The sequence below is a fragment of the Muntiacus reevesi genome, chromosome 5 (assembly GCF_963930625.1).
Source record: "Muntiacus reevesi chromosome 5, mMunRee1.1, whole genome shotgun sequence".
In the NCBI taxonomy this organism is placed as follows: Eukaryota; Metazoa; Chordata; class Mammalia; order Artiodactyla; family Cervidae; genus Muntiacus; species Muntiacus reevesi.
In genome coordinates this window covers 39,372,535-39,397,280 of record NC_089253.1, presented here as the reverse complement: position 1 = coordinate 39,397,280, position 24,746 = coordinate 39,372,535, and the positions used below count along the sequence as shown (strand labels likewise).

General features: G+C 39.0%; 1 protein-coding gene across 4 annotated transcripts in view; it reads left to right on the top strand.

The window, feature by feature from the left end:
* Positions 1-24,746, top strand: part of LOC136169663 (solute carrier family 22 member 10-like) — a 64,874-nt gene that overhangs the window by 14,506 nt on the left and 25,622 nt on the right. For 3 of the 4 annotated variants that reach the window (XM_065937573.1, XM_065937571.1, XM_065937570.1), the window contains exon 1: positions 22,863-23,452. In XM_065937573.1, coding sequence (XP_065793645.1) covers positions 23,051-23,452 — 402 coding nt within the window. In that variant the 5' untranslated portion in view covers positions 22,863-23,050. Of the gene's footprint in view, positions 1-22,862; positions 23,453-24,746 lie in introns of those variants that run through there. The other variant, XM_065937572.1, reaches the window with a different exon arrangement.

Here is a 24,746-nt window from a genome sequence, read left to right as displayed (position 1 = left end):
GGAGGGCACCCGTTTAGTCACTCTAAGTTTGTTGTTGTTAGTTCTACGGTTAGGACTTCTCGCTTAGATGCAAACGCTTCTCAGATAATAAAAATTATTAGTATAACTGCTGTTAGAGAGATAAATGAGCCTATGGATGAGATGGTATTTCACATTGTATATGCATCTGGGTAGTCAGAATAGCGTCGTGGTATGCCGGACAATCCTAGGAAATGTTGTGGAAAGAAGGTTATATTTACACCTACAAACATAATTATGAAATGAATTTTGGCTCATGTGTTGTTGAGGGTATATCCTGAGAATAGTGGGAATCAGTGAACAAATCCTCCTATAATAGCAAATACAGCTCCTATTGACAGTACATAGTGGAAATGTGCAACTACATAATATGTGTCGTGAAGAACAATGTCGAGAGAAGAATTGGCAAGAACAATCCCGGTTAAGCCTCCAACTGTAAAAAGGAAAATAAAGCCAAGAGCTCATATTATAGCAGGTGATCATTTGATATTACCTCCGTGAAGTGTAGCTAATCAACTAAAGACTTTTACTCCAGTTGGGATAGCAATAATTATAGTAGCTGATGTGAAATAGGCTCGTGTGTCAACATCTATCCCAACTGTGAACATGTGGTGGGCTCATATGATAAACCCTAAAAATCCAATTGATATTATGGTCCAGACCATTCCTATATACCCAAATGGTTCTTTTTTTCCTGAGTAGTATGTTATGATGTGAGAAATTATACCAAAGCCGGGTAAAATAAGAATATATACTTCAGGGTGACCAAAAAATCAGAACAGGTGTTGATACAGAATAGGGTCTCAGCCTCCTGCCAGGTCAAAGAAGATTGTATTTAAATTTTGGTCTGTTAGCAATATTGTAATTCTGGCTGCTAGCACAGGGAGTGAGAGGAGTAGTAATAAGGCAACAGGGAGTGAGAGGAGTAGTAATACGGCAGTAATTAGTACGGATCATATGAATAGGGGGATTTGATATTGTGATATAGCAGGGGGTTTTATATTAATAATTGTTGTAATAAAATTAATGGCCCCTAGAATTGAAGAGACACCTGCCAGGTGTAAAGAAAAAATAGTCAGGTCCACTGAAGCCCCTGCGTGAGCTAGATTACCAGCTAGAGGCGGGTATACAGTTCAGCCTGTTCCTGCGCCGGCTTCAACTATAGATGATGCTAGAAGTAATAAAAAAGATGGTGGGAGAAGTCAAAAGCTTATATTATTTATTCGAGGGAATGCTATGTCTGGGGCAACAATTATTTTTTTTTTTTAATTTTATTTTATTAGTTGGAGGCCAATTACTTCACAACATTTCAGTGGGTTTTGTCATACATTGACACGAATCAGCCATTGAGTTACACGTATTCTGGGGCAACAATTATTAAGGGAACTAGTCAATTGCCAAATCCTCCAATTATAATAGGCATTACTATAAAGAAAATTATTACGAATGCATGTGCGGTTACAACTACGTTATAAATCTGCTCATCTCCAAGTAGGGTTCCAGGTTGACCCAGTTCAGCACGAATTAACAGGCTCAGGGCTGTTCTACTATGCCTGCTCAGGCACCAAATAGTAGATACAGAGTGCCAATGTCTTTGCGATTAGTTGAAAATAGTCAGCGGTTAATGAAACATAGGCTGAGCGAAGCATTAGACTGTAAATCTAAAGACAGAGGTTTATAATCCTCTTTTTACCAAGTCCTGTGGTGAAATTTCATGTTGAATTGCAAATTCAAAAAAGCAGCTTCAAATTCTGCCGGGGCTTCTCCCGCCTTTTTTTCCTCGCGGCGGGAGAAGTAGATTGAAGCCAGTTGATTAGGGTTTTTAGCTGTTAACTAAAGTTTCGTGGGGGGTGGAACCCACCAATCTAGTGAGGATTTAGCTTAATTAAAGTGGTTGATTTGCATTCAATTGATGTAAGATATGGTCTTGCAATCCTTATCAGGAGTAAAGTATATTATACTTGCTTAGGGCTTTGAAGGCTCTTGGTCTAGGCTAACCTAAACTCCTACTCTAGTACTGATAGAATTGGTGTGAGTGGTAGTAGTATGGTAGATAGAACAATTATTGTAGGTAGGAGGGTTATTTGTTTTGTAGTGGAGAATTGTCATTTCATTTTTATATTGTTTGTAGAAGGGAATATTGTTAGTGCGGTGGCATATGTGAGTCATATGTAGAAATATAAGTTTAGAAGTGCTGTGATTGCTATGAGGGTGGGTAAGATGAGGCTATTGTTTTTTGTTATTTCTTGGATAATTATTCATTTTGGCATAAATCCTGATAGTGGGGGAAGTCCTCCTATTGATAGGAGGGTAACAAGGATTAAGACGGTTATTACAGGTATTTTATTTCAAGTATGTGATAGTGACAGAGTGGTGGTAGTTGAGTTAGCCATAAATAGTGAGAATATGGTAGAAGTTATAATAATATAAATGATCAGGTTTAGTAATGTTATTGTGGGGTTGTATGATAAGACTGCTGTTGTTCAGCCTATGTGAGCAATTGATGAGTATGCCATAATTTTTTGTAGTTGGGTTTGGTTTAGCCCTCCTCAGCCTCCAATTATAATTGATAAAATGGAAATGGTTAAGATTATGTTTAGATTAATGGATGGAGAAATTTGGTAAAGTACGGATATGGGTGCTAATTTTTGTCATGTGAGCAGAATCAGGCCTGATGACAGGGGGATGCCTTGTGTTACTTCTGGGACTCAAAAATGGAATGGGGCTATTCCTAACTTTATGGCGAGGGCTATTGTTATGAGTATAGATGCTACTGGGTTAAATAATTTTATTACAGTTCATTGACCTGAAAATATTAGGTTAATAATAACGGCTATTTTTAGTAATATTGAGGCTGTTGATTGGGTTAAAAAATATTTGGTGGATGCCTCCATAGCCCATAGGTTATGCTTTTTTATTATAATAGGAATAATGGCGAGCATGTTTATTTCAAATCCGATTCAGACAAGTAATCAATGGTAGCTAATTATGACAATGATAGTACCTAATATTATTGTTGATAAGAATAAAGATGATTGGGTTTATTAGTACGGGAAGGATATAAACCAACATTTTCGGGGTATGGGCCCGATAGCTTAATTAGCTGACCTTACTATTAGAATTTGGTGTAATTGGGAGCACAAAGCGTTTTGGATTCTTGGGAGTAGGTTCAATTCCTATAGTTCTAGAAATAAGAGGGCTTGAACCTCTATTATTTACTCTATCAAAGTAACTGTTTTGTCAGACATATTTCTTACGTTTGTGGGGGGATGCTTGATAGAAAAATGGGTAGTGATACGTGTCATATGCATAGGGTTAGTGTTAGGGGTAAAAAAATTTTTCATAGCAGATGTATTAGCTGGTTGTAGCAAAATCGAGGGTAAGATGCTCGGATTCATAAGAAGGAGATTGTTAGTAACAGGGACTTGATAGTAAAGTTGATTGTGTAAAGTTCTGGTAGAATTGGATTGTGGAATGCTCCTAGAAATAAAATTGTTGTGAAGATATTTATTATAATAATGTTTGCATATTCTGCTATAAAAAATAAGGCAAATGGTCCTGCTGCATACTCTACGTTAAAGCCGGAGACTAATTCTGATTCACCTTCAGTGAGATCAAAGGGGGCTTGGTTTGTTTCTGCCAGTGTTGAGATAAATCATATTATTGCTAAGGGTCATGCTGGGAAAATAAGTCATACTTGTTCCTGTGTAATAATTAAAGTGCAAAATGTGAAGGACCCATTTATTAGGAGAACAGATAGTAGAATAATTGCTAGTGTTACTTCATGTGAAATTGTTTGTGCTACTGCCCGTAGGGCCCCAATTAGTGCGTATTTAGAATTGGAGGCTCAGCCCGATCAGAGAATAGAATATACGGCCAGGCTTGATATTGCTAGCATGAATAGGACTCCTAGGTTTATGTTAACGAGGGGATATGGCATGGGTAGGGGAATTCATATGGTTAGGGCTAGACAAGGCTAGGATAGGGGCTAAAATAAATATTGAGATTGAAGATGTAGCGGGTCATAGTGGTTCTTTAATAAAAAGTTTGATGACGTCTGCAATAGGTTGGAGCAGGCCGTAGGGGCCTACAACGTTCGGGCCTTTTCGAAATTGCATGTATCCTAGGACTTTCCGTTCTACTAGTGTGAGGAATGCTACAGCTAAGAGAATAGAAATAATTAGTATTAGAATATTAATTATGAACATTTTGTTAAGGAGAGGATTTGAATCTCTGGTTATAAAGTTTTAAGTTTTACGCAATTACCAGGCTCTGCCACCTTAACAAAACCCTTATCTAGGGTAAAGTTTGTTTGTGGAGTTAATTAAGATGATATCATTAATTAATTTAAGGCACTTGTTTGAAGTTGGCCTTATTTCTCTGGTCCTTTCGTACTGGGAGAAATACATAATAGATAGAAACCGACCTGGATTGCTCCAGTCTGAACTCAGATCACGTAGGACTTTAATTGTTGAACAAACGAAACTTTGATAGCGGTTGCACCATCGGGATGTCCTGATCCAACATCGAGGTCGTAAACCCTATTGTTGATATGGACTCTCGAATAGGATTGCGCTGTTATCCCTAGGGTAACTTGTTCCGTTGATCAATTTTTTGGATCAATAAGCGATTGTGTGATATGACTTGTGGGTCTAGTCTTTAAAATCGCTCGGAGGATTTTTTGTTCTCCGAGGTCACCCCAACCAAAGTTGTTAACCCATAGAAAGTGTTGTTGTTTCCTTAGTAATAAAGTTTGTTTCTTTGGGCTAAGTAGTTAAAGCTCCATAGGGTCTTCTCGTCTTATTAATATATTCCCGCCTCTTCATGGGAAGGTCGATCTCACTGATTGGAAGTAAGAGACAGTAAAACCCTCGTGTGGCCATTCATACAAGTCCTTATTTAGAGAACAAGTGATTATGCTACCTTTGCACGGTCAGGATACCGCGGCCGTTTAATGGTTGTCACTGGGCAGGCAGTGCCTCCAATACTAGTTATGCTGGAGGTGATGTTTTTGGTAAACAGGCGGGGTTTGGTGTTTGCTGAGTTCCTTTTACTTCTTTTAATCTTTCCTTAAGTGCATTCCTGTGTTGGATTAACAGTATAATTAATAAGTTATTTATAGTTAGGTTACTCTTATTTTGCTGTTAATAGTCAGAATATTATCAGATACTGACTTAAACTCATGCAGGGAGAAGGTACTTCTTGTTACTCATATTAACATTATTGCTTCTATTTTTAATAGATTAGTCCAGTATTGGATTAGGAGCTGACTATTATTGGAATTAATGTTGTTTTATTGTTGAGCTTTAATGCTTTCTTAATTGGTGGCTGCTTTTAAGCCTACTATGGTATGTGTCAAGTTTTACTCTCTAGTTAAGGTTGTATCCATTTCTAAAAGGCTGTACCTTTTTAGACTAACTTTAAAAAATACATTATAATCTATTTGTATTCTTGGTATTTTTAAAGCTGAACTAATATTCATTTTCTGGACAACCAGCTATCACCAGGCTCGTTAGGTGTTTCACCTCTACTTACAAATCTTCTCACTATTTTGCTACATAGATGAGTTGGTTCTCGATAAATTGTTCATAAGTAGCTCGTCTGGTTTCGGGGTACTTAGCTAAAATTCATTTTGTTAAGTTTTTACTAGTTAACTCATTATGCAAAAGGTACAAGGGGTAATCTTTGCTTTTTTGTACTTTAATTTTTTTTCTTTCATCGTTCCCTTGCGGTACTTTCTCTATAGCGCCGTATTAAAATTTCTATCTCCTATACTTTTAATGGTAAATAAATGCTTTATTTGTAGGATATTGATAATTTAGTGTGAATGGGTTTGTGGGCTAGGATTGGTTCAAGATATTCGTGGCATGTGAAATCTTCTAGGTGTAAACTAGGTGCTTTGTTTAAGCTATATCTTGATTTAGCCAAGCACACTTTCCAGTATACTTACCTTGTTACGACTTGTCTCCTCTCATTAATACATATAAATAAGTTTGAGTGTATTGTGCCTACTTGAGGAGGGTGACAAGCAGTGTGTGCATGCTTCATGGCCTAGTTCAACTAAGCACTCTATTCTTAGTTTACTGCTAAATCCTCCTTTGGTTATTAATTTCATAATAACTTTTGTATTGGATTTTCTTAAATTAGAAAATGTAGCCCATTTCTCCCCATCCCATAGGTTACACCTTGACCTAACGTTTTTATGTACTATGATTATGCTTACTTTTGTTCCTTTTTAGGGTTTGCTGAAGATGGCGGTTTATAGACTGCATTAGCAAGGAATGGTGAGGTCTATCGGGGTTTATCGATTATAGAACAGGCTCCTCTAGAAGGGTATAAAGGGTATAAAGCACCACCCAATTCCTCTGGGTCTTCCCAGTGCACCAGGCCTGAGCACTTGTCTCATGCATCTCACCTGGGCTAGTGATCTGTTTCACCATAGATAATATACATGCTGTTCTTTCGAAACATCCCACCCTCACCTTCTCCCACAGAGTTCAAAAGTCTGTTCTGTACTTCTGTGTCTCTTTTTCTGTTTTGCATACATTGTTATCGTTACCATCTTTCTAAATTCCATATATATGTGTTAGTATGCTGTAATGTTCTTTATCTTTCTGGCTTACTTCACTCTGTATAGTGGCTCCAGTTTCATCCATCTCATTAGAACTGATTCAAATGAATTCTTTTTAATGGCTGAGTAATATTCCATGGTGTATATGTACCACAGCTTCCTTATCCATTCATCTGCTGATGGGCATCTAGGTTGCTTCCATGTCCTGGCTATTATAAACAGTGCTGCGATGAACACTGGGGTGCACGTGTCTCTTTCAGATCTGGTTTCCTCAGTGTGTATGCCCAGAAGTGGGATTGCTGGGTCGTATGGCAGTTCTGTCTCCAGTTTTTCAAGGAATCGCCACACTGTTCTCCATAGTGACTGTACTAGCTCGCATTCCCACCAACAGTGTAAGAGTGTCCTTTTCTCCACATCCTCTGCAGCATTTATTGTTTGCAGACTTATTGATAGCAGCCATTCTGATCAGCATGTAATGGTACCTCATTGTGGTTTTGATTTGCATTTCTCTGATAATGAGTGATGTTGAGCATCTTTTCATGTGTTTGTTAGCCATCTGTACGTCTTCTTTGGAGAAGTGTCTGTTTAGTTCTTTGGCCCATTTTTTGATTGGGTCATTTATTTTTATGGAATTGAGCTACAGGAGCTGCTTGTATATTTTTGAGATTAATTCTCTGTAACTTGCTTCATTTGCTATTATTTTCTCCCATTCTGAAGGCTGTCTTTTCACCTTGCTTATAGTTTCCTTCATTGTGCAAAAGCTTTTAAGTTTAATTAGGTCCCATTTGTTTATTTTTGCTTTTATTTCCATTACTCTGGGAGGTGGGTCATAGAGGATCCTGCTGTGGTTTATGTCAGAGAGTGTTTTGCCTATGTTTTTCTCAAAGAGTTTTATAGTTTCTGGTCTTACATTTAGACCTTTAATCCATTTTGAGTTTATTTTTGTGTATGGTGTTAGAAAGTGTTCTAGTTACATTCTTCCACAAGTGGTTGACCAGTTTTCCCAGCACCACTTGTTAGATTGTCTTTTCTCCATTGTATATTCTTGCCTCATTTGTCAAAGATAAAGTGTCCATAGGTGCATGGATTTGTCTCTGGGCTTTCTATTCTGTTCCACTGATCTATATTTCTGTCTTTGTGCCAGTACCATACTGTCTTAATGACTATAGCTTTGTAGTATCTTCTGAAGTCAGGTAGGTTGATTCCTCCTGTTCCATTCTTTCTCAAGATTGCTTTGGCTATTCGAGATCTTTTGTATTTCTATACAAATTGTGAAGTTATTTGTGCTAGTTCCCTAAAAACTACCGTTGGTAGCTTGATAGGGATTGCATTAAATCTGTAGACTGCTTTGGGTAGTATGCCCATTTTCACTATATTGATTATTCTGACCATGAACATTGTATATTTCTCCATCTATTTGTGTCATCTTTGTTTTCTTTCATCAGTGTTTTATAGTTTTTTATAAATAGGTCTTTTGTTTCTTTAGTTAGATTTATTCCTAAGTATTTTATTCTTTTCATTGCAATGGTGAATGGAATTGCTTCCTTAATTTCTCTTTCTGTTTTCTCATTCTTAGTGTATGGGAATGCAAGGGATTTCTGTGTGTTAATTTTATATCCTGCAACTTTACTATATTCATTGATTAGCTCTAGTAATTTTCTGGTGGTGTCTTTAGGGTTTTGTATGTGGAGGATCATGTCATCAGCAAACAGTGAGAGCTTTACTTTTTCTTTTTCTTCTGAATTCCTTTTATTTCTTTTTCTTCTCTGCTTATTGTGGCTAAAACTTCCAAAACTATGTTAAATAGTAGTGGTGAGAGTGGGCACCCTTGTCTTGTTCCTGACTTTAGGGGAAATGTTTTCAATTTTTCACCATTGAGGATAATGTTTGCTGTGGGGTTATCCTATATGGCTTTTATTATGCTCAGGTATGTTCCTTCTATGCCTGCTTTCTGGAAGGTTTTTATCATAAATGGATGTTGAATTTTGTCAAAGGCTTTTTCTGCATCTATTGAGATAACCATATGGTTTTTATCTTTCAATTTGTTAATGTGGTGTATGACTTTGATTTGCAAATATTGAAGAATCCTTGCATCCCTGGGATAAAGCCCACTTGGTCATGATCTTTCTAATATGCTGTTGGATTCCGTTTTCTGGAATTTTGTTCAGGATTTTTGCATCTATGTTCATCAGTGATATTTGCCTGTAATTTTCTTTTTTTTTTTTTTTTTTTTTTGTGGCATCTTTTTCTGGTTTTGGTGTTAGGATGATGGTGGCCTCCTAGAATGAGTTTGGCAGTTTACCTTCCTCTGCAATTTTCTGGAAGATTTTGAGTAGGGTAGGTGTTAGCTCTTCTCTAAATTTTTGGTAGAATTCACCAGTGAAGGCATCTGGTCCTGGGCTTTGGTTGTTGGAAGATTTCTGATTACAGTTTCGATTTCCATGCTTGTGATGGATCTGTTAAGATTGTTTATTTCTTCCTGGTTCAATTTTGGAAAGTTATACTTTTCTAAAAATTTTTCCATTTCTTCCAAATTGTCCATTTTAGTGGCATATAGTGCTGATAGTAGTCTCTTGTGATCCTTTGTATTTCTGTGTTGTCTGTTGTGATTTCTCCATTTTCATTTCTAATTTTGTTGATTTGATTCTTCTCCCCTTTTTCCTTATGAGTCTGGCTAATGGTTTGTCTATTTTAATTATCTTCTCAAAGAACCAGCTTTTAGTTTTGTTGATTTTTGCTATAGTCGCCTTTGTTTCTTTTTCATTTATTTCTGCCCTAATTTTTATGGTTTTGTTTCTTCTACTAACCCTGGGGTTCTTCATTTCTTCTTTTTCTAGTTGCTTTAGGTGTACAGTTAGGTTATTTCTTTGATTTTTCTCTTGTTTCTTGAGGTAAGCTTGCATTGCTGTGAATTTTCCCCTTAGCACTGCTTTTACTGAATCCCATAGGTTTGGGGTTGTTGTGTATTCATTTTCATTCATTTATATGCATATTTTGATTTCTTCTGTGGCTTGTTGGTTATTCAGAAGCATGTTGTTTATCTTCCATATGTTTGTATTTTTAATAGCTTTTTCTCCTGTAGTTGACATCTAATCTTACCACATTGTGATCAGAAAAGATGTTTGGAATTGTTTCAATTTTTTTGAATTTACCAAGGCTAGATTTATGGACCAGGATGTGATCTATCCTGGAGAAAGTTCCATGTACACTTGAGAAAAAGGTGAAATTCATTGTTTCGGGGTGAAATGTCCGATAGATATCAAATAGGTCTAACTGGTCCATTGTATCATTTAAAGTTTGCGTTTCCTTGCTAATTTTCTGTTTAGTTGATCTATCCATAGGTGTGAGTGGGGTATTAAAGTCTCCCACTATTATTGTTTTACTGTTAATTTCACCTTTCATACTTGTTAACATTTGCCTTACATATTGCAGTGCTCCTATGCTGGGTGCATATATATTTATAATTGTTGTATCTTCTTCTTGGATTGTTCTTTGATCATTATGTAGTGCCCTTCTTTGTCTCTTTTCACAGTCTTTATTTCAAAGTCTATATTATCTGATATGAGTATTGCTTCTCCTGCTTTCTTTTGGTCTCCATTTGCATGAAATATCTTTTTCCAGCCCTTTACTTTCAGTCTGTAAGTGTCCCTTGTTTTGAGGTGGGTCTCTTGTAGACAGCATGTATAGGGTTCTTGTTTTGTATCCATTCAGCCAGTCTTTGTCTTTTGGTTGGGGCATTCAACCCATTTACATTTAAGGTAACTATTGATAAGGATGATCCCATCGCCATTTACTTTGTTGTTTTGGGTTTGAGTTTATAAACCTTTTCTGTGTTTCCTGTCTAGGGAAGATCCTTTAGCTTTTGTTGAAGAGCCGGTTTGGTTGTACTGAATTCTCTCAGCTTTTGCTTGTCTGTAAAGCTTTTGACTTCTCCTTCATATTTGAATGAGATCCTTGCTGGGTATAGTAATCTGGGTTGTAGGTTTTTCTCTTTCATCACTGTAAGTGTGTCCTGCCATTCCTTCTGGCCTGAAGAGTTTCTATTGAAAGATTAGCTGTTACCCTTATGGGAATCCCCTTGTGTGTTTTTTGCTGCTTTTCCCTTGCTGCTTTTAATATTTGATCTTTGTGTTTGATCTTTGTTAATTTGATTAATATGTGTCTTGGGGTGTTTTACCTTGGGTTTATCCTGTTTGGGGCTCTCTGGGTTTCTTGGATTTGGGTGGCTATTTCCTTCCCCATTTTAGGGAAGTTTTCAACTATTATCTCCTCAAGTATTTTCTCAAGGCCTTTCTTTTTGTCTTCTTCTTCTGGAACTCCTATGATTCGAATGTTGGGGCATTTAACATTGTCCCAGAGGTCTCTGAGGTTGTCCTCATTTCTTTTAGTTCTTTTTTCTTTTTTCCTCTCTGTTTCATTTATTTCCACCATTCTATCTTCCACCTCATTTATCCTATGTTCTGCTTCAGTTATTCTACTGTTGGTTCCCTCCAGAGTGCTTTGATCTCAGATATTCCATTATTCATTACTGATTGACTCTTTTTTGTTTCTTCTAGGTCCTTGTTAAACATTTCTTGCATCTTCTCAATCCTTGTCTCCAGTCTATTTATCTGTAACTCCATTTTGTTTTCAAGATTTTGGATCATTTTTACTATCATTATTCTGAATTCTTTGTCAGATAGACTCCCTACCTCCTCCTCTTTTGTTTGATTTGGTGGCATTTATTATGTTCCTTTACCTGCTGAATATTTCTCTTTTCATTTTGTTTAGATTTCTGTGTTTGGATTGGCCTTTCTGTATGTTGGAAGTTTGTGATTCTTCTTTATTGTGGAGATTCCTCCCTGTGGGTAGGGTTGGACGAGTGGCTTGTCAAGGTTTCCTGGTTAGGGAAGCTTGTGTCAGTGATCTGGTGGGTGGAGCTGGACCTCTTCTCTCTGAAGTGCAATGAAGTGTCCACTGGCATAGAAGAGTTTTGAGGTGTCTGTGGGTTTGGTGTGACTTCTGGCCACCTGTATTTTACTGCTCAGGGTTATGTTCCTGCGTTGTTGGAGAATTAGCTTGGTATGTCTGCTCTGAAACTTGTTGGCTCTTGGGTGGAGTTTGGTTTCAGGGCAGGTATGGAGGCTTTGGATGAGTTCTTGTAGATAAATGTCCCCTGGAGTCAGGTGTTTTCTGGTGTTCTCAAGTTTTCTATTTAAGCCTCCTGCCTCTGGCTTTCAGTCTTATTCTTACAGTAGTCTCAAGACTTCTCCATCTATACAGCACTGATGATAAAACATCTAGGTTAATGGTGAAAAGATTCTCCACAGTGAGGGACACCCAGAGAGGTTCACAGAGTTACATGGATAAGAGAAGAGGGAGGAGGGAGCTAGAGGTGACCTGGAGGAGAAGAGGGTGAATCAAAAGGAGAGCAATCTAACCAGCGATCAATTCCCTGTGTGCTCTCCACAGTCTGGAACTGTGTCAGAGAGGTTCATGGAGTTACATAGAGAAGAGAAGAGAGAAGAAGGAGATAGAGGTGACCAGGAGGAGAAGAGGGGGAATCAAAAGGAGAGAGACAAATCTAGCCAATAATCAGTTCCCCAAGTGTTCTCCACAGCCTGGAACACCCAAAGAGATTCACAGAGTTAGGTAGAGAAGAGAAGAGGAAGGGAGAAGATAGAGGTGACCTGGAAGAAATAAAGAAGAGTCAAAAAGGGGAGAGAGCAATCGAGCCAGTGACCACACTCTTAAATAAAACTGGATACTGAAGATTAGATTCTTAAAGGTACAAAACTGATAACAAATACCAAAAAGCAAAGCTTAAAAATCTAGAGTAGAGGTTAGACTCTCAAAAATACAATATTAAAAAAAATCACAAAAATTATACAACATATATATATATATATATATATGAAATTTGCTTTAAAATAGGGGTTTATTTTGCAAGGTAATGGTAGGTTATAAAAATGAAAATTAAAGGAATAATAAAGAACTTAAAAATTAAAAAATTTATTAAAAAATGATAATAGTAAAATATATCTAGGAATTTCTCTGGAGCTGTTGAGGCAATGTGGGGTCAGTTCAGTTTCAGATAGTTCCTTGTTCCAGTTTATACTTCTTCTCAGGTCTATAGGCCCCTTCCAATGTAGTCAATGCTAACTACAGGGTTTTAATGTGTTGAATCTGTCACTTCCAAAGCAGTTCCCTATTCTTTGTTTATTTTGGCTTCTTCTGTTTGCAAGTCTCTTCAGTGTGTGATTTCCACCCTGACACAAGGGGGCAAAGGTGGTTATTATTTAGGCTCACTTGTTCAGTTGTGCTGTGGGAGGGAGGAACACTGCGAACAAATATCACTGGCGTGTGTGGGGAGTGCTCACAGTGTCTGGGCCACACTGGGTTTGCCCCCACTCACGGTGTGTGTTCTTTCCCAGTCTACACTGCTCAGGCTCCAGGTTTCTCGCAGGGGAACTGCCCAAAGTGTGCCCTGGGCTGTGTGCACTTCTCAGGTCTAAGCTGCTCAGGTTCAGGTTCTCAGGAACTCCACAAAGGCACAGACTTGGTTGTGCATGCGTTTTGTGCCCATCCCAGGCCCGAGCAGCTCAGGTGACCAGGTGCTTGGCCAGCGCACTGTCCCAGGGGGTCTGTGCATCTTATCACCTCCCAGTCCCAGCTGCTCAGTTTCCTGGGTGCGCAGCAAGAGCGCCATCTCAGGTGTGCCGTGTGTCTCCTCTGGGGAGCTGATCTCTGGCTACGATCCTTCTGGCAGATGTCAATCATCCAGGACCCCAGGAAGACTTGGTTAGCAACTGGGAGCCTGCTCGCAGTTTGGTGGAGGATGCCATCTCTGGAGACAAGATTGCCCCTTGCCTTCCGGCTCCAGCTGTCACCTGCCTGCCTCCCTGCCTCTAGCATGGGGAGGGTCAGTCTGCAGTTAGCTAGCTCTCCTCTGGTGTTCGCTCAATCCTTTGTTCTGTGAGTGGGCCAGGCTGTGCCTTAGGTTAGAGCTTTTCATGGGAAAGTTCTCTCTCTCTCTTTTTCTCTCTCTGGCTATCCTACAGTTCAGGTTGCTTTCTCATGTTAGCTCCCTCAGGTTGTCCTCAGGGCATTCAGGCCCAGTCCTTACCCTAAGCATGCAACCCGTGCCTCCCTGTTCAGCACCTGCTCACTGCTAGTGGGTGCGAGCATCTGGGCTACTTCTCCTCTGGGAGTTGTGGTTAGGTGCATAATCTGTGTGTGTGTGTGTGTGTGTGTGTGTGTGTGTGTGTGTGTTCTTCCTCCTGGTTATGTTGCCATCTGAAATTCCAAAACTCCCCACAGACCCGCTGGTGTGAGGGTTTCCTGGTATTTGGAAATGTCCCCTCCCTCACGACTCCCTCCCTGGGATGGGTCCCCATCCCTAACTCTTTTGGTCTCTCTTTTTGTCTTTTATATTTTGTCCTACCTCCTTTTGATGAGAATAGGCTGCCTTTTTGGGTGCCTATTTGGGTGCTGGTGTCCTCCACCAGCATTCAGAAGTTGTTTTGCGGAATTTGCTCAGCATTCAAATGATCTTTTGATGAATTTGTGGGGGAGAAAGTGGTCTCACTGTCCTATTCCTCCACCATCTTAAGACTGCCCCAGAATCTGTACTTTGAGGGACGTTCTCAACATCAATCTCCAGTGAAGAGACTGACAGTGTGATATGACAAAACCACCTCTACACAATATAATCAGTCCCATATGAGTCTTATTTCTTCATCTTTTATCTCGAAATCAGTCCTTGTCTCTCACAACACTGTTATAACCTTTGAAATAAATAGATTCATGTCCCCACCCTTTGAAAGCTGTCATGTACTTTGTGAAGCTCACCTCACAAAAGACAGGAGACAGATCCCTTTATAAAGGTTGGATGTGCAGAACAAGTCAAACAGTAGTTTTGGTCTGTGCTGTGTCTAGTTCCCCCTGCATGGTCACTGTCAAAACCTTTAACAACAAGAAATATGTATCATTTTCCAACATAGCACCAGGTATTGTGATGAGTGCTGGCACCCAACAGGACAAGAGAGATACATTACTTTTCTTTCTAGTATAACATGCATACAAGAACAGTTGTGAGTATAATATGAAAGATGGTGTAGGGAGCTAGGGAGACACAGGAAATTATATAGCAACACTGATACTTTGAAAATGAGGCCAAAGAAGGGTACAGGGAATCCAGGAGAGCACATTTACTGGAGACTCACATCAGGAACTGAGCTAAATGAAGCACTATTTTCACAACATGCAAAACTTCTTTTCTATGAGACAGACATGACAGAGAAGGAACTGAGTTTATATTCTCAACTGAATGTCCCTGTTTTTAATAGAAAAGCAGTTTGTCTCTCTCAATAAGGAGAAAGCAGGTTGCCATATGTCTTCCCTCCAACCCAATAACCACTTCCTTTTCCTGCTCACCTCCATATTTTGGGTTATTTCAGCATTCTTTACTCCATGTCTCTGTGCAAACTTTTATGTTCCTTTAAACTCTCGAGTGGTTGTTGATAATCAGTACTTATCAGTACTGACCAAGCAGATTCTACTAACCACCTGATGAAAGAATTACACATAAGTGCAGTCAACTATCTCTTGCTTATTTGTCACTTGATTCTTGACAACAAATTTTTTTGCCTTTTATCTAAAATCCACCACTTCACTTGTTGGATCAAAAATACAAATTCATGTTCTGTTATACAAATTCTAGGAAAATATGAATACTTAAAACATGTACTATAAACAAGGGATCAGAGACTTTGGAGTCAAACTGCTCTCTGTTTATTCACCAGGAAATTTTCCAAGAAACTTCAAAGTTTAAACCTGAGAGTCACTCACAAGCATGATTTCCTCCCAAAGCTTGGCATGTGCTCTAGCAATGTTGTGCACATAGTGTATATTTATAGCACATATTCTAAAAAAATAGAAAGAAGTCCCTAAATATTATAAGTTCAAACACCAACAAGTATTATAAGTACTTCTGCCACTTCCAGGGATCTTGGTAGCTGAATACAGGAATGAGTCACTGATTGTGTTGGTCAAAAAGTTTGTTCAGGATTTTCAGTAACATTTGACAGAAAAAAACAAACTTTTTGTCCGATACAATACATTGCCTCATTTTCTCATCAATAAAGTGCAGAAAGGGACTTCTGTGGCAGTCCAGTGGTTAAGATATCAACTCCCAAAACAAGGGGAGGCAGATTCCATCCCTGGTCAGGGAGCTAAGATCCCAGACTCCTGGCAGCCAGAAAACCAAAACATAAAACAGGAGCAATATTGTAACAAATTCAATAAAGACTTTTAAAAAATGGTTCATAGTAAATAAATAAATAATAGTAGACAATAATTTTTAGATGATTAAAGGGGAAAACCTACAACCAAGAATACTATACCCAGCAAGACTCTCATTCAGATTAGGCAGAGAAATAAAAATTGGCAGGCAAGCAAAAACTAAGCGAATTCAGCACTGTCAAACTACCATACAAAAATTCTAAAGGAACTTCTCTAGGTAAGGGATGTATTGAAGAGGCAACTAGATATAAGAAAATCACAAATGGAAAAGCTCACAAGTAAAGGCAAACATAAAGTAACTATAAGACATCATCATACAAATATGATATCAAAACCAGCAATAATTATGAGAAGAGGAGAACACAAATGCAGGGAGTGGAAATGCATTTGATATTAAGAAGCCAGCCACTTAAAATAACTTTTTACATATATAGATTGCTATATAAAATCCTCATGGCAGTGGACTTCCCTGGTGCTCCAGTGGTCCAGAAAAATCTGCCTTGCAATGCAGGGGACACCAGTTCCATCCCTGGTCAAGGAAGACCCCACATGCCATGGCGCAACAAAGCGCATGACCACAACTACTGAGGGCTTCCCTGGTGGCCCAATTGGTAAAGAATCTGCCAACAATGCAGGAAATCTGGGTTGGATCCCAGGGTTGGGAAGATCCTCTGGAGAAGGAAATGGCAACCCAGTCCAGTATTCTGGCCTGGAGAATCCCATGGACTGTACAGTCCATGAGATCACAAAGAGTCACACATGACTGAGCAATGTTCACACACGCAACTATTGAACCTGCATTCCGGAGCCCATGAGCTTCAACTACTGAGTCTACGGGCTGAAAATGCTGGAGCTCGGGCACTCAGAGCCTCCGCTCCACAGCAAAGACAGCTACTGCAAGTACAAGCCTGCGTACAGTAACAAAGAGCAGCCCTCACTCAGCACAGATAGTGAAAGCCCGCATGCGGCAAGGAAGATCTACCACAGCCAAAGGAATAAAATAAATTTAAAAACCTCATGGGAACTGCAAACCAAAAGCAAAAAATTGATACATGGAAAAAAATTAAAAGCAACCAAACACAACATCAATCAAACCACAAGATAAGAGATCAAAAGAAAAATGGAAGAAAGAAGATGGACAAAAATGAATCCAAAGCAATTAAGACTTAAAAGCTTTTGCACAACAAAAGAAACTATAAGCAAGGTGAAAAGACAGCCCTCAGGTTGGGAGAAAATAATAGCAAACGAAGCAACAGACAAAGGATTAATCTCAACAATATACAAGCAACTCCTGAAGCTCAATTCCAGAAAAATAAATGACCCAATCAAAAAATGGGCCAAAGAACTAAACAGACATTTCTCCAAAGAAGACATATAGATGGCTAACAAACACACGAAAAGATGCTCAACATCACTCATTATCAGAGAAATGCAAATCAAAACCACAATGAGGTACCATTACATACCAGTCAGGATGGCTACTATCCAAAAGCCTACAAGCAATAAATGCTGGAGAGGGTGTGGAGAAAAGGGAACCCTCTTACACTGTTGGTGGGAATGTAAACTAGTACAGCCGCTATGGAGAACAGTGTGGAGATTTCTTTAAAAACTGGAACTAGAACTGCCATATGACCCAGCAATCCCACTTCTGGGCATACACACTGAGGAAACCAGATCTGAAAGAGACACATGCACCCCAATGTTCATCGCAGCACTGTTTATAATAGCCAGGATATGGAAGCAACCTAGATGCCCATCAGTAGACGAATGGATAAGGAAGTTGTGGAACATATACACCGTGGAATATTACTCAGCCATTAAAAAGAATTCATTTGAATCAGTTCTAATGAGATGGATGAAACTGGAGCCCATTATACAGAGTGAAGTAAGCCAGAAAGATAAAGACCAATACAGTATACTTTTTTTTTAGTCGACAGGTACTGTGCTTTATTAATTTATCCTTTAATCTTTTAAAAAAATCTTATAATTCATATTTTTAAATAGCATGAAGGATTGCTTTTATTTTATATTTTTAATCTTTTTGCATTAGAGTATAGTAGATTAACAATATTAAGATAGTTTCAGGTGGACAGCAAAGGGACTCAGCCATACAAGGATTGCTTCTATAATGTTGCATTTTTAGTTAGAGAAGTCAGAGGGGAAGAGACATTCAAAGCAATTCAACTTATATGCAGAGGAAGACAAAGTCGCATTTTGAATACATAAAACTCTAAAGTAAAAAAAAAAAAAAAAAAGACCAATACAGTATACTAACTCATATATATGGAATTTAGAAAGATGGCAATGATAACCCTATATGCAAAACAGAAAAAGAGACACAGATGTATTAAAACAGACTTTTGGACTCTGTGGGAGAAGGCAAGGGTGGGATGTTTAGAGAGAACAGCATCGAAATATGTATATTGTCAAGGGTGAAACAGATCATCAGCCCAGGTTGGATGCATGAGACAAGTGCTCGGGGCTGGTGCCCTGGGAAGACCCAGAGGAATCGGGTGGAGAGGGAGGTGGGAGGGGGATCGGGATGGGGAATACATGTAAATCCATGGCTGATTCATGTCAATATATGGCAGAAACCACTACAATATTGTAAAGTAATTAGCCTCCAACTAATAAAAATAAATGGAAAAAAAAGAAAATAGCAATAGGAACATACATATCGATAATTATCTTAAATGTAAAGGAATAAAAGTCTCCAACCAAAAGATGTAGACTGGATTAATTGATATAAATGTTATATCTCCATATATATATATATCTCCATATATATATATATAGAGAGAGAGAGAGTCTACAAGAGACCCACTTCAGACCTAGGAACACATACAGATTCAAAGTAAGGAGATGGAAAAGGATATTCCATGAAAATGGAAGTCAAATAAAAGCTGGAATAGTAATACTCATATCAGACAGTATAGACATTAAAACAAACACTATTACTAGAGACAAGGAAAAATAACTACCTGGTGGTCCAGTAGCTAAGACTCTGTGCTCCCAATGCAGGGGGTCTGGGTTTAATTCCTGATAAGGAAACTAGATCCTGCATGCCACAACTGTTTGCATGCCACAGCTGAGGATCCTGCATGCTGCAAATAAGACCTGGCATTGCCAAATAAATAAATAATATTAAGAGACAAGGAAGGACACTGCATAATGATAAAGGGATCATTCAAGAAGAATACAGAACAATTGTAAATATATATGCACCCAGCCTAGAAGCCCCTCAGCATAAAGGCAGATGCTAATAGTCATAAAAAGAGAAATTGACAGTAACACAATAAAAATGGAAGACTTTAACACCCACTTACACCAATGGAGATAAACATCCATACAGAAAATTAATAAAGAATCATAGGCCTTAAATGATACATTAGATCAAATAGACTTCAGTGATATTTATAGTGCACTTATCCAAAGGAAACAGAACACACTTTCTTCCAATGAGCACTTGGAACATTCTCCAGGAAAGATCACATTTGGCCACAAATTAAGCCTTGATAAATTTAAGAAAATTGAAATTGTATTAAGAATCTTTTCCAACTACAATGCTATGAGACTAGACATCAATTACAGGAAAAAAACTGAAAAAAAAACACAAACACAAAAAGGTAAAACAAAATGCTATTAATCAGTGGATCAGTGAAAAAAATCAAAAAGAAAATTAAAAAATATCTAGACAATTGACAATGAAAACATGATGATCCAAAAGCTATGAAACACAGCAAAAGCAGTTCTAAGAGGGAAGTTTACAGCAATGCAATCTAACCTCGAGAAACAAGAAAAATCTCAAATAAACAACCTAAACTCACACCTAAACCAACTAGAGAAAGAAGAACAAACAAAAGCCAAAGTTAGTAGAAGGAAAGAAATCATAAAGATCAGAACAGAATTAAATGAAATACAAAGAAAACAAAAGCAAGATCCATGAAACTAAAAGTTGGTTCTTTGAGAAAATAAACAAAATTGATAAATCTTTAGCAAGACTCCTCAAAAAAAAAAAAGGAAGGGGGGACTCAAACCAATAAAATTAGAAGTTACAAAGGACACCACAGAAGTAAAACAGTATGCCAATGAAATGGACAACCTAGAAGAAACTGACAAATCCCTATGAAGGTACAGCTTTCCAAGACAAAACCAGGGAGAAACTGAATATATGAACAGAACAACTGCAAGTACTGAAATTGAAACTGTGATCAATAATCCCCCAACAAACAAAAGTCCAGGAGAGATAACTTCACAGATGAATTCTATCAAATATTTAGAGAAGCATTAACACCTGCCCTTTAGAAACTCTTCCAAAAAACTGTAGAGGAAGGGACTTACCTGGTGATCTAGTGGTTAAGACTCTGTGCTTCCACTGAAGGGGGCTTGGGTTCCATTCCTGGTCAGGGAACTAAGATCCCACATGCCACACAGTGTAGACAAAAAAAAAAAAAAAAAAGTAATAAAAAATTATAGAGGAAGGAACACTCCCAAACTCATACTATGATGCCACCATCCCTCTGATACCAAAACCACACACACAAAAGAAAAATTTACAGGCCAATATCATGGATGAACATAGACGCAAAAATCCACAACAAAATAGTAGCAAACTGAATCCAACAACATATAAAGGGATCATACACTATGATCAAATGGGATTTATACAAGGTATGCAGAATTTTTCAGTATCCACATATCAATCACTGTGACACACCACAAGAGCAAATTAATTTTTTTTTAAATCTCAAACAATGCAGAAAAAGCTTTTCATAAAATTCAACACAGGTTTATGATTAAAAACACTTCAGAAGATGGGCATAGAGGGAAACTACTTCAACATAATGGACTTCCCTGGTGGCTCAGTTGGTAAAGCATCCTCCTACAATGCAGGAGACACAGTTTTGATCCTTGGTCAGGAAGATCCCCTGGAAAAGGAAATGGCTACCCACTCCAGTATTCTTGCCTGGAGAATTCCATGAACAGAGATGCCTGGAGGGCTGCAGTCCATGGGTCACAAAGAGTGGATGTAACTTAGTGACTGAAAACCAACAAAAGGTTTTTCATAGCTTTCTGTCTAAGGAGCAAGCATTTTTAGTATCATGGCTGCAGTCACTGTCCGCAATGATTTTGGAGACCAAAAACAGAAAATCTGTCACTGCTTCCATTTTTTTCCCCTTGAGTTTGCATGAAGTGATTGGATCAGATGCCATGATCTTAGTTCTTTGAAAGTTGAGTTTCAATCCAGCTTTTTAACTCTCCTCTTTTATCCTCATACTGTTCATGGGGTTCTCAAGGCAAGAACAGAGAAGTGGTTTGTCATTCCCTTCTCCATAATGTCTACATTTTGTCAGAACTCTCCATGATGACCCATCCATCTTAGGTGGCTCTACACGAAATAACTCATAGTTTCATTGAGTTAGACAAATAGGAAAAGGCTGTATATTGTCACCCTACTTATTTAACTTATATGCAGAGTACATCATGAGAAACACTGGGCTGGAGGAAGCACAAGCTGGAATCAAGATTGCCGGGAGAAATATCAATAACCTCAGATATGCAGGTGACATGCGTATCTGCATGTCACTTTCTGCATATGCATGTGCATATGCACTTTCTGCATATGCATGTCCTGCATATCTGCAGGACACTTTCTGCTTATGGCAGAAAGCGAAGAAGAACTAAAGAGCCTCTTGATGAAAGTGAAAGAGGAGAGTAAAAAAGTTGGCTTAAAGTTCAGCATTCAGAAAACTAAGATCATGGCATCCAGTCCCATTACCTCATGGCAAATAGATGGAGAAACAGTGGAAACAGTGGCTGACTTTATTTTGGGGGGCTCCAAAATCACTGCAGATGATGACTGCAGCCATGAAACTAAAAGACACTTACTCCTTGGAAGAAAAGTTATGATCAACCTAGACATCATATTAAAAAACAGAGATATTACTTTGCCAACAAAGTTCTGTCTAGTCGAGGCTATGGTTTTTCCAGTAGTCATGCATGGAAGTGAAAGTTGGACTATGTAGAAAGCTGAGTGCCAAAGAACTGATGCTTTTGAACTGTGGTGTTGGAAAAGACTCTTGAGAGTCCCTTGGACTGCAAGGAGATCCAACCAGTCCATCCTAAAGGAAATCAGTCCTGGGTGTTCATTGGAAGGACTGATGCTGAAGCTGAAACTCCAATAGTGTGGTCACCTGATCTGAAGAACTGACTCATTTGAAAAGACCCTGATGCTGAGAAAGATTGAAGGTGGGATGAGAAGGGGACAACAGAGGATGAGATGGCTGGATGGCATCACTGACTCAATGGGCATGAGTTTGAGTAAACTCCAGGAGTTGGTGATGGACAGGGAGGCCTGGCGTGCTGCAGTCCATGGGGTCACAGAATCAGACACAACTGAGCAACTGAAATGAACTGAACTTTTAATCTCATCAAGAGGCTCTTTAGTTCTTCTCCACTATCTGCCATTAGAGTGGTATCATATGCAAATCTGAGGTTGTTTATATTTCTCCCAGCAGTCATGATTCCAGTTCATGATTAATCCAGATTGGTATTTCACATGATGTACTCTGCATATCAGTTAAATAAACAGAGTGACAACATACAGCCTCGTTGTTCACCTTTCCCAACTTTGAACCAGTTAGAAATTGCACCACATGCCACTTTAATTAAGAGCAAACGATTGTGTTTTCTTGACTAGTGTGTTTGCGCTTGACAGCGCAAACAAGATAAAACTGTTTTCTACTCCTTCCTAGAATCATCCTTGTGTCTCTCAAGTTTCATTTTTTAGAAATGACTGAAGACTATGTAGCAGGCTTACTTTAAGGTTATTCAGAGGTCGTGTACATGACAAAGTCCTATGCCAGTTTCACAGTATCGCAAAGGACAAACAGATTCAGAGAGTAAATCTTTAAACAAGTTTAATGTTCATCAGATACAGATATCTTTGGTAAATAATTTTCTCCATAACTTTGCTAAAAAGAAACCAGCCCATGCTTTCAAAAGGACTAGGGAAACTGATCCCATTGCTCTGTTACAGTAGTGAGGTGGATTAGACCCAGGCATGAGAAACTGGCATGAGGTCACATAGATTTAGTGTGAATTAAAGAAAACATTTTCTCCCTTTGAACGTCTCTCTGTAAAGTCATTTTGACTCCTCTTGAGTATCACCTGTTCGCAATGGCCTTTGAGGAGCTCCTGGATAAAGTTGGTGGCCTGGGGAAATTCCAGATGCTTCAGATGACTTTAATTCTCCCTTCTCTCATGGTAGTAGTCTGTCACTCACTGTTGGAGAACTTCACTGCAGCCGTTCCTGGTCATCGCTGCTGGGTCCACATCCTCGATAATGCCACTGTCTCTGATAATGACACTGGGATCCTCAGCCCTGATGTCCTCCTGAGAATCTCCATCCCACTGGATTCAAACTTGAAACCAGAGAAGTGTCGCCGCTTCCTCCACCCCCAGTGGCAGCTCCTTCACCTGAATGGGACCTTCCCCAACATGACTGACCTGGACACGGAGCCCTGTGTGGACGGCTGGGTGTATGACCACAACTTGTTCTCCTCCACCATCGTGACTGAGGTAAAGACCCCATTTACTTCTTGTAAGTTTAGGTGTATGCTCGATCATGTCCTAAGCATATAGTCGTGTCCTGAGTCATACCCTGTTTGAAAGTAAAAGTTAGTCGTGTCTGACTCATTATGACCCCATGGACTGTAGCCCACCAGGCTCCTCTGTCCACTGAATTCTCCAGGCAAGAATACTGGAGTGGGTTGCCATTACCTTCTCCAAGGGATCTTCCCGACCCAGGGATCGGACCCAGTTCTCCCTCACTGCAGGCAGACTCTACCAACCGAACCACCAGGGAGTGCTCCTATCCTGTTTAGAGTAACATAAATTAATCGGGGTTCAAGTCTTCAATCATTGAGTAGATAATATAGCCATCTTCCATTCATACTTTTTGTATGTAGTGATTGATTATCTTTTTAATTGCCAAGCACTTTATTCTTTTTAATTAATTAATTTATTTTAATTGGAGGATAATCACTTTATAATATTGTGATGGTTTTGCCATATATCAGTATGAATTTGCCATAGGTATACATGTGTCCCCTCCATCCTGAAGCCCCCTTCCACCTCCCTCCCCACCCTATCCCACCAGGTTGTCACAAACCACTGGCTTTTCATGCCCTGTGTCATACATCAAACTCACACTGGTTATCTATTTTATATATGGTAATTTAAAAAAAACAGAAATAATCAAATGGGACATTAATAAAGTTAAAAGCTTTTGCACAAAAAAGGAAACTATTAGCAAGGTGAAAAGACAGCCCTCAGAATGGGAGAAAATAATAGCAAATGAAACAACTGACAAAGAATTAATCTCCAAAATACACAAGCAGTTCCTGCAACTCAATACCAGAAAAACAACCCAATCAGAAAGTAGGCAGAGACTGAGAACAAGATGGTGGAGGAATAGGTGGACGTGGAGTATATCTCTCTCCACGGATACATCAGGAATACACCTTCAGACACAGAAGTGCATGTAGAACACCAGCTGAGGGCAGGCAGAGTACCTGACCAGTGGAAAAGAATATATAGAACCATGCAAAACTTGGTAGGACAAAGGAACCAGGGGGGAAAACAGGAGTGTTAGTAGGACTGGACCTACCCTCAATGGGTGGGGGAACTGAAGCAGGGGTCCAATCCCCATGGCAAGGCAATTGTCTGAGTCAGAGGAGAAACATTTAAGGCTGAGAGTGAAACAGCTGATCTGTGGCAGCCTAGATGGAATGAGAATCAGACAGTCCTTGCCATAGCCATATATACCCCAGACAGGAACGCTGGTCTTCTTGAAGGCACAGCAGCTGGGAGC